The sequence below is a fragment of the Populus alba genome, chromosome 7 (genome assembly GCF_005239225.2).
Source record: "Populus alba chromosome 7, ASM523922v2, whole genome shotgun sequence".
NCBI lineage: Eukaryota > Viridiplantae > Streptophyta > Magnoliopsida > Malpighiales > Salicaceae > Populus > Populus alba.
Window position 1 is genome coordinate 4,873,501 of NC_133290.1, and position 17,842 is coordinate 4,891,342.

Consider the following 17,842-nt stretch of genomic DNA (forward strand, 5'->3'; position numbering starts at 1 on the left):
CTCTAGAGATAGGAAGAGAAAAGTATGACGACCAAAAATAATTTTTTTTTTTTTCCCCGAAGTTTATAATGGCTTTCACTGAGGCTTCTACATATTTTTTTTTCTCTACAAATTAGCCATTAATTTGAATACAAAAGGATGCAACTGGAAAAAAAAAAAAAAAGAGTTTAAAGATGAAAAAAGCATGGCATCTAATCTAATGATTGCATTGTTCCAAGAAAAATGTAGTCCTTGTGCCTTATCATGGATCGCAAAGACTTTAATGGTCATTACGATTTTGGTTTTGAAGTTCATGTTCTAACAAGAAAAGGTTCATTAATGTCCCCGCCAGTACTCTGAAATTTCAACAGCAACATTTCTCGTGTAGAGGACTTGTGCATAGCTTCCCAGCAACTTTTGTGCATCAACTTGCCTTGACAATAAGTGTCTGATTAGGATTGGAAAGGCATTCAACATCCTCCTGTGGGTCTCGATTTGTCAACAAATTCAATATCTAGTGTACCATAATTACATTCCCTCCCCTTTAACCTATTTTATTACCTTAGAAGCAATGGACAAGACAATGGTTGAAAGCTCATAATTGAGGCAGTGAGGATGACCTTGCAGCAACCTTGTCGGCAGGGAAAACTGAACATCACTGATCTCTGAAGATTAACCTCATAATTCTCTAGTCCACAAAATGAACAGGACAAAACAAGATGCATAATAATTTGGCTGTGTATTTCATTAAAAATCAGGGAAATCAATTGCATCACTTGACACAAGCTGGAAATGTGCAAGGCTATGGCTGTACAAGCATTAACTTTGGGTAACAAGGCTTCGACAATATTTGCTCATCTGATTTTAATGCATGGATATGAAAAATGAAGTATTACAAGGCTGGAAGAAGCCAGAGATTAAAGAGTGACGAAGAAAATGAGAGAAACCAAGACAAGAAAGCCATTGCGGCGGATAACTGATATCTACTACATAACTTCACCGGGCAAAATGATTTACCAACATCAAGCAGAAGATCTGCAACACTAGCTGTTGAACAGGCTGCTGCTAGTGATAGAAACGATAAAACCTGTAAGAAAAAAATCAAATGGTGAATAAGCATACAATGACAGTTTCTTTCTTTGATTAAGTTTTCGATTGAATATAACCAGGACGTACCAAATCTCCAATGATGATCATTAGCAGATTCCTTCTTTGAAGATCTAAACTTTTAACAAAGACAGAATATGCATCCGCCAGTACCAAAACCAAGCTCCATGGAATTACCAAGCCCATAACTGTTACCAAGAAGCTGACAAAGAAATGCCTACCAATTACAAAAGGCTGAAGCACACAAAACACCAGCATCCTATATTGCTTGGTGATAATGGAAGTGCAACACACTATGGTGTACAAGAAAAATTGAGAATTGCAGATGCTTGCAATTTTTCGAAACAGCAACTCCATCGTCGGAAAAATAAAAGAAAGAAATTCATACCAAGTTAAATGTTTAAGCAAAAAAGAAAAACAAACAGAAGTCCTAAGTTCATTCCCATAACTACAGATTTATTTTCATCCAGATCGTGTAGTCAATTTCATCATTTATCTGTAGAGCCTATCAAATTTCAGAATAATCATAAGAAAGATATTTAATTGATAGGTCTTCCAGTAACTTGTATGTTTTAGAAACATCATCATCAGGGCAGTTGAATAGGTTCTTTAAGATAATCAAATTCACTTCAAACCAAGAAAACACAGCATTGATACCCACAATTCTCAATATGAGATCACCGCATGTTTTGTCACCAAGACAAGTTGAGACTAGTAAAGACCATCAACTTCGGAGCACAAGCAACACAACATGCAGAGCAACAACACTGGCCCTCGACCTAAGGGTATTGGGTCAATTCACCATTAAAAAACCAAGAAGTCTAAAAGCTGATTGGACATTCCATCATCGCATTGATGGTGAGCTAAAACAAGCACATCTGTTGTCCGGATATATAGAAAACTGATTGCAGGTTTCTTCTGCAACCATGGTTGTATATTAAGGAAGAAAAAAAACCCTTAAACTGTTCCAAATGCTTGCAAAACCATCTGCAAAATACATCCCTTGCTGCAAAACTCATACATGGCAACCTAAATCAAGCCTCTATTGGAAGATACAGTCTTGTTTTCCTAGAGGAGACCATCCCAAAAATGGTCTAGTCAAGGATTAGATGGTATGCATGTAATGCACCAGATTTGAAATGCATCATATGGCCGAGCTTCTGACTCTCTAATTGCTAAATTATCTCATAATGATGCCACACCCAACCACAGCTACAAGCTCATTTACACCACTAAACCGAGATGTTGTCTCCAACACTTATCCTGAGAGAACTTTTGGCCATCTAGTTTATCAAACCAATCATGACTCTGCAAAAATGAAATCCTTCCAATAAACCTCACAGTAACAGTAAGAATAGGATAGGCATCAACAACTTTATTGCCTAGATCCTCAGAAAACCAACTATCTTCCTCTTTCACCGTTCACTCATTACGCCATATGATCACAACTCTGCTTCCCTTTTACAATCTTAAGCAAGAATTAACTAATTATTAGAAGTAAAAAGAAATGAGATCTCAACCAAAAATAGAAAAAAGAAAGAAATGAAATTAATAGACAAGAAGAACAGTCGACAAAACAAAATTGCATGCAATAAAATTGTAGTAACAACACAAGAGAAGCAGGGTATTGAAATTCATAATAATAATAATAAAAACAGTAAGAGTACCAGAAAGTAGTATAGCTGTAAAATTCAACATCCAAACACATAAAGAGAAGTGAAGCACAAGAGAAACAGGTCTGCCCAAATCTCAAAGCCAGGCTACCACTTGACCCCATTGCTCCAGGCACTTGCCCTTCCATCTTTCTAAGAAACTCCCCCTCTGTATCTTCATGTCCAGAACTTCATTTCACCCTTGTTTTCCCAGCGTGATCGATGCCACCACCAAATAAAAGGAATTGAACTTGAAGCTAATAGAGAAGGGAAATGCCAGCTATGGTTTTTCTTAAATGAATTGACTTAAATGGGGATAAAGTAACATTCAGAGTCGTTTTCTTTGGTGAAAGAAATTTGCAAGGGAAAGGGACGTTAAAATTTGTAAAGCCTCATGAAAAGGAGAGACTTTCTAGCTTCTCCTCTCTTCTCTTTACCTTAATTTTGGTTTCTGTGGGTTCGTTTGTTGTCTGTCAGAGCATACAATAGTACAGAAGATTTGGAAACGTGGGCTTCGTTGGTGTTGTCTGAAAAGGGCAAGTGGCAAAATGAAGGTTTCTTACTTTATTATTAATCCATTTATTTTCCCATTACCAAACAAAGAAAAGAAGAGAAATTACAAATATTAATGAAAGTTAATAAAAAAAAATTCAAAAATACATGTCATATTATTTAATAGCGCATGAGTTTTTAGAAGTTTTTTCTTAACGTTTAATTTTTTTTAAAAAAATAAAAAATGGTATTGTCTTTTGTGATTTCTCTTAATGGTGAAGTTTTTATTTATTTATTAGAATTACCCTTAAGTTAAAAGAATTGAAATCAAATTCTCGTAATTTGTCTTAGCATTTTTTCCTTATTTCTCTGGTGATATGGCTTTAAAAAAAAAACATAAAACATGTATATTAATCAACATATAAAAAAATTAAATTAACAGTAAAAAGACTAAAAGATTAAGATTAAAACAATAATCAATTATCTTATCTTAAAATAATTTAGTACTTTGCTTCTAGTGCTAACAATATAATTATAATATTTTTTTTCAAAAATTTTTAATTTTTTATTCTTGATAGCACAAAGAAAGAAACGGATGAATTTTGACAAGAGAGGTTTGTAAAAAAAAAAAAAAGTTTTTTTTATAAAAAAAAATTAGAAGTTTTCTCAATTATTATAATCTTGTCATAATTGTCTTTATAGATATATAAAAAGCGATAGATTATTTTAACGTTAATTTATTTAAAACCAGCAAATGTACCCATCTTTTTAAAATAATAATATTTTATATTAAATATAATTTTAAACACACAACCCTAAAATAAAAGAACTTTTTATCACTCCAAAAGGCATGAGTGTTGTTGAAGGAAAGCAATGAAAAACAAAATAATTAGATCAAGTATAGGAGATAAGGATAGTACTTTTAACCACCAAAATCATTGGTTTTAGATTCATGAATGTTGAAATCAGATCAAAAGATATATCAAGAAAGAATTATATGTGGGATCTTAGTATTGGAAATATTTCCAACATTTGGGGGACTATTCTGAAAAGAAAAAATAGTGAGGGCTTAAGCATAATTAAATTCGTTTAGATTGGGTTTAGGGAAATTAATTTAAAAGTTTTTGAGATTTTTTTTAAAATGTTTTAGAATTTTTTTTTTTTTGAAATATTTCAAAGAAAATATGGTATTTTAAATCGTTTTGATGTGCAGATTTCAAAATATTTTTTAAAAATATATAATGATATTATACAAAATTGATAGAAAAATATTTGAGAAAATCATAATTTTTTTGAAATTAATTTATATATCAAAATATATATATTATAATTCACGATCTTTCCTGCACAATGCATTTTTATATGAAGTAGGACATGTTTAATCCACCATAAAGGGCCATTTGCATCCAATGAACATGGAAAGGGGTCTGGCGTGGCGGTGGTGGCTAACGCGAGGATGACCCGAAGCCAGTGGTGGAAACGGTGATGGAGTTGGCTGGAGCGGCTGCAGTTGGAAGAAGAAGGAAAAAAATAATCTGCAGAGAGAAGAGGAAGGAGAAGAGAGAAAGTCACGACTATTGTAACTGAAAAAAGATGTTTTTGTTTTTTTTTATGACTTTTTCCATGGTGGCGACTTATGGTGGAAATTATGGTTTTTATACTGGTGATGGTGGAGAGAAAGGGAAGATAGAGAACTCATTCAGAGGGGTGGTTGGTTTTTTTCTAAGTTCATGGATCTCGATCTTCTCTCTCCCTTAGGTCATGAAATCCACATCTATTTATAGGTGGTGGATGAGGGCAATCTTGTCTACATTAAAAAAAAATAATAGCCCTTGATTTAGTTGGGAAGGATCCTTTGATTCAAAGTAGGCATGGTGCAATGTCGAATCAGCAGGAAAAAACTGACTAAGTTGGCCTTTTTAGGCCGGACGCCGAGTTGGGCCAACGTGTTGTCATTCCACCTGAATGGACCGTACCTGGAGATAGAGGGATGTCTTTTGATCATTTGCGTTTAAGTTTTGTTAAATTTGGTGGAGTGTAGGGAGATATTAAATGCACTGCAAGGTAGGTAACCTAAACAGTTATTTCAGAGAATTAAAAAAGAAGATGAGCAGTACTAAAATTCTGTTTTTAGCCAAAGTTCATTTCAATTCCTCCCTCTTTAAATTTGATTTAATTGCACCTATAATTGACCCTATACTTTTGATTTAGTGCAATTTAACCCCTGAAGAACTTGAATTAGAACCCTGAATTTACACACCTTTTGCATTGTGGTCCCTGCTCTCAGTTTTATGCAATTTAACTTCTAATTGACTATTGAACTTTCAATTTATTCAATTTTAATTAAGCCCCAATAGTTTTATGCCTTTTGCAGATTGGTCATTGACTACGAATTTTGTCAATTTAACCCCTAATGGACCTCAAAACTTCAATTTTTTTACAATTTGTTTCTAATTTTAATCAATTAACTTGGTAAAAATTAAATTTGGTCTCTTAAAATTTCCAATTTTCTCAATTAAGCTCAAATTAGGCTTCCAAACTTATTTTTCATCAATTAAGCCCCAAATAAAATTAATTTGACCCATTTAAAGTATAATTAAGTCCTTGCACTTAATTAAATCCTTCAATTGGACTCAAATTAATTCTTAAACACAATTAAAATTCAATTTGGCCTATTAAAAATTTAATTATGTCCTTGAACTTGATTTTTATACAAATCCATCCAATAATCATTTAATTCGACCTTGAATATGTATTTTTTCTCCATTTTTTGGACATAATGAGATATAATTAGATCTTAAAATTTCCTTCAAAATTGTTGTTTAATTTCCTCAGCCTACTTTCTTCATGTTACTAACCTTTATTTTATTTTTTTTTTGAAAAAAAATTATTTTAAAAAAATAACCCAGAATTAAATTATGAAAGTTTCAATTAAAAAATAAGCCTCTTTTTTTCCCCCCTAAACAAGGCACATATGGCTGGATATGGGATTGATCAGCCTTTCTATTCCTTAAAAATAAAAAAAAATAAAATAAAAAAAAAACCCAGCTGGCATTAAAAAATAAATGCGAGAAACCTCAATGTAGCTTCCTCTTCCGGCAGGGTTAGATTCACAAGGAATCACATTTTTGATGTTCCTGCTAATATCTTCCAACACCATTATAGTTTTTTAATAAACAAAGCAAGTTCCCTTCGATCACTTCCCATGCACGACTAGTTTTGTGTGAACTTGAAGCAGGCAGGTTAATGATTTGGAATTGGTCCCCTCTTGATTCAACTTTCGTTAGTTTTTGTTTGGATTTTTTATATGATTTTGCCTCCATCGGGGCTTAAAATTTTGAATATTGCAGGCACAAGGTTCTGTGTAGAGTGCAGCAGGTTAGACATGAGACCACATGGCTCCCGCAACCTGCAATTATCTAACCATGGACCTTAATTTCCGAACATTATTACATGGAGGCTTGATAATATACAAACATGATAAAATATTCATTGGGGTCACAGAAAAGTTTAGCAGCATCTTGAACATATAGCAAAATCCGAACCAGGACTAAATTCATACGAGAAGAGCTCTATTGCTCAAGCTGAGCATACCAGATCCCCAGGATCTTGACATCCTTTGGGGTCTTTGCTCCCAAATCAGTATCGGATGGCTGGACACTCTCAAACACTCCTATGACCTCTCCGGTCTCAGGCTTGCTCTTGGTGACACTTAGGGTGATTTTACCCGTTGATGATGCGGTGTTCTTGATGTTTTCCTTGGTTAGTTCCTCCTCATCCCCTCTGCCTCCAGCAGGCAATGCAACTGCATTGTCATAACCGGTTGAACCACCTCTTCCCTTTGGGTCCAGGAAAGAAGAGCCCCGGTAGGATGGTACAAGGAACTCTCCACTGAAGCTGTCTGGTTTTCCTGATGCAACCAACTGTTTAATGGTGAAAAGGAAAGGCACACGCTCACCACCAGGGAGCTGAACAGTCACAGCAGCGTAGTCAATGCCATCTTTCTCCTCAAACTTGATGGTTCCATCAGGAGAGACTTCGAAAGGTCCCTCAATCTCGTCAAGAGTGTAGGTTAAACGTGTCATAAGCTTAGTTTTTTGGAAATCAGGTGGGGAATTCTTGTTTATACCTTCAGCCTTGACTGTGAATGAAGTTGGCTCTAAGCAGATCTTCTTAGCATTGTATTTGCCGGGCTTGAAAGCAAATGCATCAAGTCCTCCGTCAATGGTTGGGCATTGGTTAGCAGTTCCAGATCCTTTTACTTCCATGTATGTCTTGCTCTGGATTTCTTCATAGGTCAGCCTCTTCGGAACTCCTTCAGCACTTGCTCCCTGAGATACAAAAAGCGATCACCTCCGGGGTCAGATTTACTCCTCAATATAACACTGAATTTTTTATTTTTAAAAAAAAAAAAAAAAAAGGTTCAGCAAAGGATGCTCTCTAATAATCAACCCACACTAACTAATTAGGAAGATCTTACCATGTATGTGAACTAATAATAAGCATTTCTTCTAATTCCTCGTTGATCAAGCACTAACCCTCAAACTTAAAATTCTCCTATCAAGTTCTGAACACTAAAACATGTGGACAGTGCAAGCAGCACAAATTAGGACTGTTTACTTCCACTGCTTTGAATCACACCCTTCTGAAAATTGAGCCCTAGACAGTGATCCTAAACTAAAAGAATCATCATACAAAATGAGTTTTTTGCTACAATATTATCAATTCTCAAAAGGATAGATACTTCATCTTTTCCTAGCCTTCTTACATGAATATAAGCTGTTAAACCAAGTCCATTAACACTATACTATGATTAAGAGGGCAGTATGTTTACAAAAAAATACACAGAAACAAGGCAGGGTCAGCACATTATCAGGCCAATCAAACTATAGTCTAACATTAATCTGATCATACAACCATTGGAAGTTCAAAAACATCAGACTAAGACATACTCACCGAGACAACAAGAGCTGAAGTAGCAAGAGCAAAGCCAGCTATCTTACTAGCATCTACACACTTTTGAGCCAAGTCTTTAAGGTCAGATTGCAAAGAGCAAGAAATCCTAGCACTGGCTGGTTCCAAGCCAAAAGCCTTGGAAACACTTTGAGAAGACCTTAGTTGAAGGCTGGTCCTAGAAGGCACACCCACCTTGGTGGGTTGCATCAGTGTAGCTGCTGCTTGCAGTGAGGCTGCCATTTTAGTTCTTAGAAATAAAAACAAGCTAAACAACTGACCATAAGAGGAAGTGTTTTGTGCTGGGAGGAGTGGCAAGTTAAGCTGGTTGGTTTTGGTGTTAAGATAAGAGATAGGATAAGGCTTCCTCCTATTGGTTGATTGAGCGAAGGTAATGCCTCTGGTTTTCTAGGCTGCCATGTGGCAAGTATCAGGTGTGGGATTAAGATACTCTCTCTATCATAGTGGATGATGAAGATGATGGATTAGATATCTTGTCAGGCCCCACTGCAAAGAATATGTGGTTTTTAGACCCATTGGTGCCAAAGAAAAAATCCATGGCCTGCCAGCACTTGGTTGCTCATGCAGCTTCCATAAATACAAGATACAAACCTTTGTTGCTTTGGATTATTATACTTTTATTTCTTTTATTATGTAGTTTTTTTATCTTTTAAAAGCATCAATTTTATCCAATTTCTTTATATGAATTATACAAGTTAGATTAAGATATGATTTCAAAATCTTTAGATCCCTTGTATTATTATTATTATTATTGCTTTATGTCTTTTCTCCAATTCTTTTAGAAATATGCATTTTTTTAATGAATTATAAAATATAAAATCATATGAAACATTATTTAAATGAATTCAACATATGAAATAAGAAAATTTGGATTAAATAAATGCATCATGAAGATTGACAATCACAAAAATAAAGTTATTGGTATGACAAAACTTCAAATGAATTTAGTATTATTCACTAGGTGGTATTAAAAATAATACTAATAATAATCTATAAAAAGATCAAGAATAAATATTAAAAATTAAAAGAATAATGATTAAAGTTAAAATATCAATAATAAAGATAGTCAAATTGTAGTTCTTAGAAGGAGAGATAAAAAAAAAAAAAAAAATAAAGGTTATCTGGCGACAAACCAAACCATCTACGATGACACATGTTGCATCACCAGAAAAAAAAAATGTGGCAATGATTTCAATAACACAACATGTGAGTGTTTTTGAACGTTGAGAGGCACCGCACATGCCACTTCGAAAAAATGCGAGCGCCTTCTATAAGTTTTTGAATTCATCAGATGAGCCTGTCCTTTTATTTTTTTAGTCAAATATTAAATTGCCTTTGATTTGACTTAATAATTGCACAAAACCCATTTGGAAAGATAAAAAAGCCTCTTGATTATATATTTAAAATTTTTGCTTTTAAGGGTATCCTGGTTATTTCATTATGCTTTTTTAATTGTTATTATTTTTTATATTGATTAAATACTAAATTCCTCCTCGGCTAACATTATAATAAAAAAAAACATTATAAAAATACAAAAATACCTCTTAACACCAGGTTTAATATTTTTGCTTTTAATAGTATTTTGATAATTTCATTATACAATCAAAAAGAAAAAAAAAACTTATTTATTCTGGATTAATGTGGTAATAACAGATGGATAATGTGAAAGGATTTTAATATCTTTAAAAATTAGTGTTAAGTTTTTTTTAGTAGAATAATAAAAACATCATTATATTATTTTAGTAAATAATATTTTTAAGTGTGGGACTATATTGGTTTCCCAAGAGATTTTAGCTTATTGTTTGAATTCAACGATAAAGATATTTATATCTTAATTATAGAAGTCGTTTGTTTTGTTGGGTAATAATACGTAATAATAACCATATCATTAAAAAAGAAACTCAATTTGAAAATAACATTTGCTAATAGTAATTTCATTGCTTATGAACGATAAATTAAAAAAAATCAGATCATCAAAGCATAAATATCGTCATATTACTACTTAAAAGAAACAAAACAAGTTAAATAAGAGCAAATTCTGATATTTAAAATTTAAATTGGAGTCTAAATGTATTTTCTCCACGAATAAAAGTAAAGTATATTTTTTTGCTAGAAATCTCGAGATCAAATTCAATCTCAATATTATAGCTGTACATTTTATCACGTAGTAAAAACTTAATTAAATGTGTATGTTTTATCATATAATAAGTATTAACAAATAATTCAATGCGATTAAAATAGAAGAATTAATTCATCTTCTTTTTTTTTTTTTTTTTCTTCTAAAATATGTCATTAAAACTCTCCAACTAAAAATATTAATCTAAACATAACCACGTATCAAACTTTTATATCGAATGATCTCAAACCTTTTTTAATAACATGTTAACCTTCTAAATAAACCTTTTTTTTTAAGATTAATGTGAGTGTCCGAGTTAACTTATGTGTACCTCAATTGATTTTACAAATTCTAAAGTTAATAACCATGTAAAGTCTCTAATGGAATTTGAAATTTGTGAGAATCGAACTAGTGATTTCTGAAAAGCAAATTCAAAACCTAAATAAACTTGATCAACTTCACTCTTATAAATACTGAAAAATCAATAAAAATCATAACTTGTGGTTAAAAAAAAAATCCCATAATCACTCATTAGTCATAACTTAGCGCCTATATTCTTAAGAAACAAATTGATTAGTCATTTTAGTTTTTGAAATTATAAATTAGTCTCTTGACTGTGAATTCAATAGCATGTTTGTTATTTCTTGTAAAATTCACACTTGAAATGTTCATCATTTTCTTCTTATATAAAGTTCATCCATTCACTCATTTTTGCAAAAATCTTAGCTCCTCCCACTCTCTAAATATTACTCTCCTTTTTATAATGTATTTACATTTTATGCTGTTTTATGATAGTGAGATTTTATTTTGGATAAAGTACAATAACCTTCCCTAAAATATCATGAAATTACAATAATCATTTAAAAGTTTGAAGATATATATATAAAAAATCCTTTTACGCCTAAAATGCCTTAATATTAAAGAGAGTTATTTAAAAAACATTAAGAGTATTTTAGATATAAAAGGGGTTTTTTTTAAAAAAAGAATTTACTTAAATATGAAAGGGTTTATTATTCATGTAATTTCATAATACCATGGGAGGTTGTAATTTAACCATTTATTTCTTATCGTGGTTTTCATCTTTCCTTTTTCTCTCTTAGTTCATTTTCTTCTATTTTTTTCGTTTGAATATTGATCCTTTATATTTTGCATACGGACTTGATAATTTTATGGGTTTGTTAATTTTTGGGTTTTTTCTTGAACTGTAGCAAAATCGAGGTTAAGTTTTGTGATTAAGGTCCTATTTTTTTAAAAAATATATATTTTTGAAAAAATTTAATTTTTTTATATTTTTTATTTTAAAAAATAATATTTTCAAATTATTTTAATGCATTATAACAAAATAATTTTTAAAAATAAAAATGAAAAACAGTCCAGTTGATAGATTTTTAAGATTGGTAAATTTGGTAGGGAAAGAAAGGTATTTGAGGAATAAAATACACTTTAGTGGGATAATTTAGAAACATATTTAAGAGCATAGGAGCTGAATATTAAGTGTTTTAAACCCAAAGGACCTGGTAGTTTGTTTTCTAAATAATAGGGACTAAATTATAGTTTACTTCTTCAGATAGACAAGACTGTTTTCCATCCCGGAACGCCGGCGTTAGCAGCACGGCGCCCTAACCAACAGAACTAAGATTGTATTTTAACACCTAATCTACATTTGCCCGGCAAAGTGTAGGTGAAAGGAGAAATCTTTGCAAAGGCTTAAACATACGAGCAGATTCGTGCACACAGAAGCAATACTGCCTTGGCACCCTAACAAGCATTAGCGAAATGATATAAATCCAGAAACAGAGGGCTAAGCGAACACCATGATGCTAAAGAAACTCAGCTTTAGATCTACCTTGGTCCTACACTGATCTTGTTTGCGAAGAAAATCCAGTCTTTTATTAGTTGGGCACCAAGTTTGGAGGTTGAAGAGGAAGGAGAGCAGCTCAAAAGTGCTTGAAATGCAATCACAGGTAAAACCCTCAATGCTTAAAGAGAGACTAAGATTGCTTTCTCATCATTGCTGCGTCATCCTTCCGTCCCTTCCTCCTCTCGACATTTTCCATTTTTAAATCAACAACCCAAGACAGTCGAAAATGACCCAGAAATAAAAAATTATTCAAAAAAAAAAAAAGAGAAGGAAAAGGGAATGATGATTTCTCTCAGACAAATGCCTCGAATTGTCCTCACAATTTGAAAGAATGGAAAAATGATCAGACTCGTCATCTGTGTTTCTTCATCACCGAGAAATCATTAATCCATCATTATTGATTGAAAAAAGAGAAAAAAGATTGATACGAAAAACGAAAGCATAAGTTAGCTGGCTCCATAACCATGAGTTCTTTAGCACTATTCGAGGCCTTTGCTTTTTTATATATAGGTGAAAGAGAACTAGGGTTAGGGTCTTCTGCAGCGCTGAAATTACCAGGGTGCCATCCGCTCTTCCAACCATAAGCGTTTGACAAGTCGGTGAACAACCATGATTTTTTATTTTATTTTTTTTGCTCGGGAAGTTTGGGATTGTGGTTTTACTATCTTTTGAAAAATTTGATATTTTAATAATTTTTTTTTATTAATTTTTTTATATATTTTAATTTTTTTTGATGATTTAATATTAAAAATAAATTTTAAAATATATAAAATAATATATTATTTTATTATATTTTTTTAAAAATAACTTTTAAAAGCAATTTATATTATATTTTCAAACAATCATTTAACACAGTGTTGTGACGTGTAGTAGTTGTGGAAGTTGCGCATAATTTTATAAAAATAAAAAATAATATTTGATAATTTATTACTACATTGTATTTATAAATATTTAAAGTATTTGAATAATTTTTTATTAAATTATATTATTTATTTTTTTGATATATAATAAAATTATCAATAAAAATTATAATGTATCATATATGTTTTATTTATATTAAATGGTTTATAGTTTATTTAAACCCTTTTTTATATATATATATAAATAGAACCCTAAGAGTTCAACTTGCAATCAATGGTTAGATAATTAGGGCTAGAATTAAAAAAAAAAAAAAAAGACGTAAAGAAAGAAATAAGAAATTGAAAGATAAATTGAATTAAAGGGGTGTTTAAAAATAGCTTACATAAAACATTTTATATAGAGATTGGGGCTCAAGGATCCAGAATTAGTTCGATTCCTTTACCACTTTCCTAAAAATGTCTTGCAAACTCTGGCCCAATATAAAAGAATCTGAGCTTGTAAATTTGAGCACTCATGATTCAAACTCTGAATGAGCCTGTAAAACCTAGATATTAATGAAAACAACTAATATGATCAACTAGATTTAGGCTAGGCTGGTTTGTTTTTTTTTTATGTTTGGGTGAAATAAAAGTAAAGGTATTTTATATGGCACCTATTAAAAAATTAAATTTGAAATGTAATTTTTATGTAATAGTTTTTATATGTTTTTTAATTAAGTTTTATAAAACTTGTTTGTTTTTGCATTTTCAAAAAGTGTTTTTTTAAAAAATTTAAAAATTTTTTAATTTTTTTATTTACTTCAAATTAATATATTTTTTGGTGTTTTTCGATTATTTTAAATGCGCTAACATAAAAAATAATTTTTAAAAGAAATAATAAAAAATATATTATTTTGATGTATTTTCAAGTAAAAAAAATATTTTGAAAAACAATCGTAATTATATTTTCACCAAATATTTTATACATGTTTTTTTGCTATACATAAATTTTAAACCATAATTTTTTACCAAACACATATTTAAATTCCAATTAATCACACTAATCATATTTTTTTAAAAAAATGTTGTTTTAAATCACTTATTATAAAAGTTATCTAAAAAACAAGTCGATGCATTCCTAAAAACCAAGTCAAAAGTTAGGGCTTGACTCTAAGATTGATCCAGTGTAAACTAACCTAACTAAGCTGTACTTCATTTCCAAGTTGAGTTGAGTTTTATAACATGACTTTATAATGATTCTATGAAATTGCCACAAACTCAATTGTTTTTTTTTTTTTTTCAAATTTTAATCAAATCCAGGTTTAAAATGAGTAAAATTGCATTTGCAATATAACTTAGGAGGGAGAAGGGAGGCTTCCAGCATCCATAGATCATACTCTTGACAAATAGTGAACAATCAACAGTTCTTTTACATCAACTGTATGCGAAAGTTCTTTTATTGCAAACAGAAGCACAGTTCAATAGAATTTATGAACAACCGGCTGTCGATGCACACCAAATCATAGTGTTATTTGATATCTAACATATAAATTAAACACAGCATGAATGTTTTAATTTGCAGTATAGTCACAGTTTCACTGCTCCAATCTGCAGGCTAATGTGCCTACAAGAAGTGAAGCACTAGTGCCCACACAGGATAAACTATCAGAAGGATAATCCCAACAGTGTTTGATATTCCATGGGGCTGTGTAAACGAATTTCTGAATCCACCAGATGCCCGGATGTGCTCTTGCAAGAGGTAACAAGCAATGATAAGGCATATGAAGACACCGACCACGCTCTCCTTCAAGGTGTGTGCAAAGAAATTTGGAGCCACAACCAGAAGAAGAATTATTGATCCTGGCATCTCCAGCCCATCTGTACATGGCAATGATCAGAGAGTATTCCATCAATGGACAATAGCAAAGATATAGTTACAGTCCACAAAGCAAACAGTGCAGGCAGTAGGTACATAGTTATTACAGTCATGAAGCATCACGTATTTTGTTGCAGAGTATCAGCTGTGGTGAATAGAGAGATTTACAAGAAATACAATTTAGAATGATACAGCAAGTTTTCACACATGAACAGCTGTCTCACATATTGAAATATCTTACAGCTTTCTTCTACATGTCATAACTTGGAAGTATACTGAAACAAGAATGAAAATCTATTGTGGAATCCATGTATTTGGGGGAGAATATAGCACAATTTCAATGACAAAACAAAAATCAGTTAAGCCACCAAATCGAATTTTCCATCTCTAATCTAACAGATCAACATATAGCAATAAGAAATCAAATTGCGGAAAAAGAAATGGTGAACCTCCACTGTTATTGTATTAGTTAACAGTTGATCCAAAGAGCGAAAGAACCATCATAGTCTTCAAATGGGAATATGAATTTAAAGATAATGTTTATGAGATTGTTTCTTCTCTACAAGCGTACGGGTGGGTAGGGGTGTGAGAGAGAGAGAGCATGGATGGAGCTAGGGGTTCACAGGCTGTATCGGGGAACTGCAAACTATCCTTAGCCTTTGCAATTTCACATTGAATGGGAAAAATAGCAAAATTACAGTTTGAAGTGTGTTGATTAGATAATTTAACTCACACAAGAATTCAGTCAACCTCAGGAAATGTTGAATAGAATAAACAGCCTAGCCTCAGATGTGCCGATCAATTTTGGCACCTGGGAAATACAATTCTAAAAATGTTTCAAGTAATCCGGAAAACTTAGGTTCTCTTTCTCAATAACTTTTCTACCTGTCAAACATGATGGCTGGTGCAAAAAAAAGAATGGCAAGGCTACACAAGCAAGCAATGCATTCTGCTAAAAACTAAGATCAATAGGAAACTAATTTGGGCTGAACCTGGAAAATGTCGTGGGAAGAAGAGCCTGAGAACCACTGCAACAAAAGCAATCCACCTTCCAACTTCCCCTCTGAATAATTTGGACATGCATAGAATCAAGCTCAGTAGAAGATAAAACCAAAATAAATCGAAGTGAAAAGGTTAAATATCACAGAAGATTATCACCTGAAGAAGTTAAATAGTACAGAAGGAAGACTAAAGAAAATGTAAGGGACTAAAAGTGAAGTCAGCATGTTGGATCTCCAGTTTGTCCGGTCCAATATCAACAAATAACTGCACAGAACACCTAATAATAAGTTTATTATTTACAGAAAGAATTCAACACTCGCAATGGGAATAGATGGGGTTCAGATTCATATAGATTGCAGATAAAACGTATCAGGCACAGTCATTTACTTGGATCAAAGCCCAGTTTATGACGAGCAAAATGAATTCCCAAATAAACTAGACAAAAAACAATCAGAGTATATGCGATCCTTAGTTTACATTACCTGTGTTCTCAGATTTCAGAGCAGAAATTCAACAAAAGTATATTGTATATTGTATCAAGAAATGAACTTTACAAAATTAAGCAAAAAAAAAGACTCACATAGCAGCAAAGGAGGCAACCCATTTGAGAAAAGAGGTACCAAACCCCAAGCCACCAAGCTTAGCGACATCCTTGATGAGTTTCTTAGCAGCAACCTTGAGCTCATTGACATCGGACTCAATTAAATTACCGCTGACTTCATCATCAGTCTTCATCTTCAAAAACTCCATCCTCCCCATTTTTCTTTTCTCCTCTCTCCTTCTAGATCTAAAATCAGAGAGCAAAAGGGCCCACAATGTGAAATAAAGATACGATATTAAAGAACAAACAGACAATAGAAGCAAACAGTAGTGGTGGTGGTGGCAAAGAGGATATGGAAGACGAGGTCCTTTTTTATGAGCTGGTCTCTTCAATGGATCTATTCCAATGACACCGATGCAAATTTTGTGGTTTGACAAGGTGGGGGGCCCTTGTTTCGAGGGAAATCAACTCGATAAGTTTGGAAAATTCCCCCCTTTGAGTCAATCAGTGAAGCTTCGGATCTCCTCCAACTGCTTCTGTCATGTTGGCTGACTCTTGGAATTACCTGCGTAGCCGGAGAACGCTGTTGTTTATCCCACGTGGCTTGGGAACTGGCTTATGTTTCGGAGAATGATGCATGGTACTATGGTTGACGAGGTGGCGAAAGTGAAATGTTCTTAGGAGTGAAGCCCATTTTGTGAATTGGGTCAAGGCCCATTTGTGTTGCTGTAGCTACTTGGAATTTGGAGACCACTCTGGTGTCGCTGGTATCGTTTTTTTTTTTCGAGCTCGAATTTTAAAATTTAGAGTTAATATCTAAATAAATTATTTAAAGTTTTTTTTTTAATAGATTAACAAATAAAATAATCCATAAATATTACATAATATAAAATAAAAGGAGATAAATGATAAAGAAAATTTGACCATGTAAATACATAAAAGAGGATATGGTGTTTTTATATTTTTTTCCACTCCATTATTCATTGTTGGTTTTTTCCTTTTAGTTTGCTGAAATCTTCGACCATTAAAATTCATTTATTTTTAATTTTATCTTTTCAAGTTATGTTGAAATGATTTTAAATGTTGCAATTTGTTTCTATTTACATGTTCTTTGAATATTTATTATGTAATAGAATATTTTGACTTTAACTTAAAGTTTGCTTTATAAAATAGAATCTTAAGTTATTGTTAAAAAGATTTAAAGAATATTTTTTAAAAAGGTATTAAAATTTCAATTTAATCCCTAAAATCTTAAAGCATACATTATTTTTTACATGTTGTTTTAAGTTATTACATTTCAGTCTAAAACCTTAATTTTGTTATAATTTTTAATCTCTAGATATTTAAAAAAAAAAAAAGATAAAATCACTAAAAAATAGAGAGGAGAAAGAGTATAAAAAAGT

The 17,842-nt window shown here is 32.1% G+C and overlaps 3 protein-coding genes and 1 non-coding gene across 4 annotated transcripts; all 4 read right to left on the reverse strand.

Annotated features, from left to right (window-relative positions):
- Positions 1–699: 699 nt before the first annotated feature.
- Positions 700–3,270, reverse strand: LOC118063229 (CASP-like protein ARALYDRAFT_485429). Its single transcript, XM_035077208.2, has 3 exons — positions 2,754–3,270; positions 1,156–1,288; positions 700–1,066 (listed from the first exon to the last, which is right to left on the reverse strand). The coding sequence occupies exons 1-3, from the start codon at positions 2,885–2,887 to the stop codon at positions 872–874; spliced, it is 462 nt and encodes a 153-aa protein (XP_034933099.1). The 5' UTR covers positions 2,888–3,270; the 3' UTR covers positions 700–871.
- A 3,428-nt stretch (positions 3,271–6,698) lies between these two features.
- On the reverse strand, positions 6,699–8,500 carry LOC118063228 (oxygen-evolving enhancer protein 1, chloroplastic). Its single transcript, XM_035077207.2, has 2 exons — positions 8,187–8,500; positions 6,699–7,561 (listed from the first exon to the last, which is right to left on the reverse strand). The coding sequence occupies exons 1-2, from the start codon at positions 8,424–8,426 to the stop codon at positions 6,803–6,805; spliced, it is 999 nt and encodes a 332-aa protein (XP_034933098.1). The 5' UTR covers positions 8,427–8,500; the 3' UTR covers positions 6,699–6,802.
- A 3,968-nt stretch (positions 8,501–12,468) lies between these two features.
- LOC118063368 (small nucleolar RNA SNOR75) lies at positions 12,469–12,559 on the reverse strand. The gene has a single exon (XR_004689898.1). It is a non-coding gene; the product is annotated as a small nucleolar RNA SNOR75 (small nucleolar RNA).
- A 1,871-nt stretch (positions 12,560–14,430) lies between these two features.
- On the reverse strand, positions 14,431–17,087 carry LOC118063227 (cold-regulated 413 plasma membrane protein 2). Its single transcript, XM_035077206.2, has 5 exons — positions 17,005–17,087; positions 16,479–16,685; positions 16,055–16,162; positions 15,889–15,959; positions 14,431–14,898 (listed from the first exon to the last, which is right to left on the reverse strand). The coding sequence occupies exons 1-5, from the start codon at positions 17,076–17,078 to the stop codon at positions 14,645–14,647; spliced, it is 714 nt and encodes a 237-aa protein (XP_034933097.2). The 5' UTR covers positions 17,079–17,087; the 3' UTR covers positions 14,431–14,644.
- Between the last annotated feature and the right edge of the window lie 755 nt (positions 17,088–17,842).

What these genes read in the sequence shown, in the direction of transcription:
- LOC118063228 (XM_035077207.2), bottom strand. Translation starts at nt 8,426, where the DNA reads ATGGCAGCCTCACTGCAAGCAGCAGCTACACTGATGCAACCCACCAAG. An exon ending in CTTCAGCTCTTGTTGTCTCG is followed by an intron (nt 7,562 to 8,186) that starts GTGAGTATGTCT and finishes TTTGTATCTCAG; the next exon opens with GGAGCAAGTGCTGAAGGAGT.
- LOC118063229 (XM_035077208.2), bottom strand. Translation starts at nt 2,887, where the DNA reads ATGGAAGGGCAAGTGCCTGGAGCAATGGGGTCAAGTGGTAGCCTGGCT. An exon ending in TACAGCTATACTACTTTCTG is followed by an intron (nt 1,289 to 2,753) that starts GTACTCTTACTG and finishes TTTCTTTGTCAG; the next exon opens with CTTCTTGGTAACAGTTATGG. An exon ending in TGATCATCATTGGAGATTTG is followed by an intron (nt 1,067 to 1,155) that starts GTACGTCCTGGT and finishes TTTTTCTTACAG; the next exon opens with GTTTTATCGTTTCTATCACT.
- LOC118063227 (XM_035077206.2), bottom strand. Translation starts at nt 17,078, where the DNA reads ATGCATCATTCTCCGAAACATAAGCCAGTTCCCAAGCCACGTGGGATA. An exon ending in GTTGCCTCCTTTGCTGCTAT is followed by an intron (nt 16,163 to 16,478) that starts GTGAGTCTTTTT and finishes TGTTCTGTGCAG; the next exon opens with TTATTTGTTGATATTGGACC. An exon ending in GTACTATTTAACTTCTTCAG is followed by an intron (nt 15,960 to 16,054) that starts GTGATAATCTTC and finishes CAAATTATTCAG; the next exon opens with AGGGGAAGTTGGAAGGTGGA.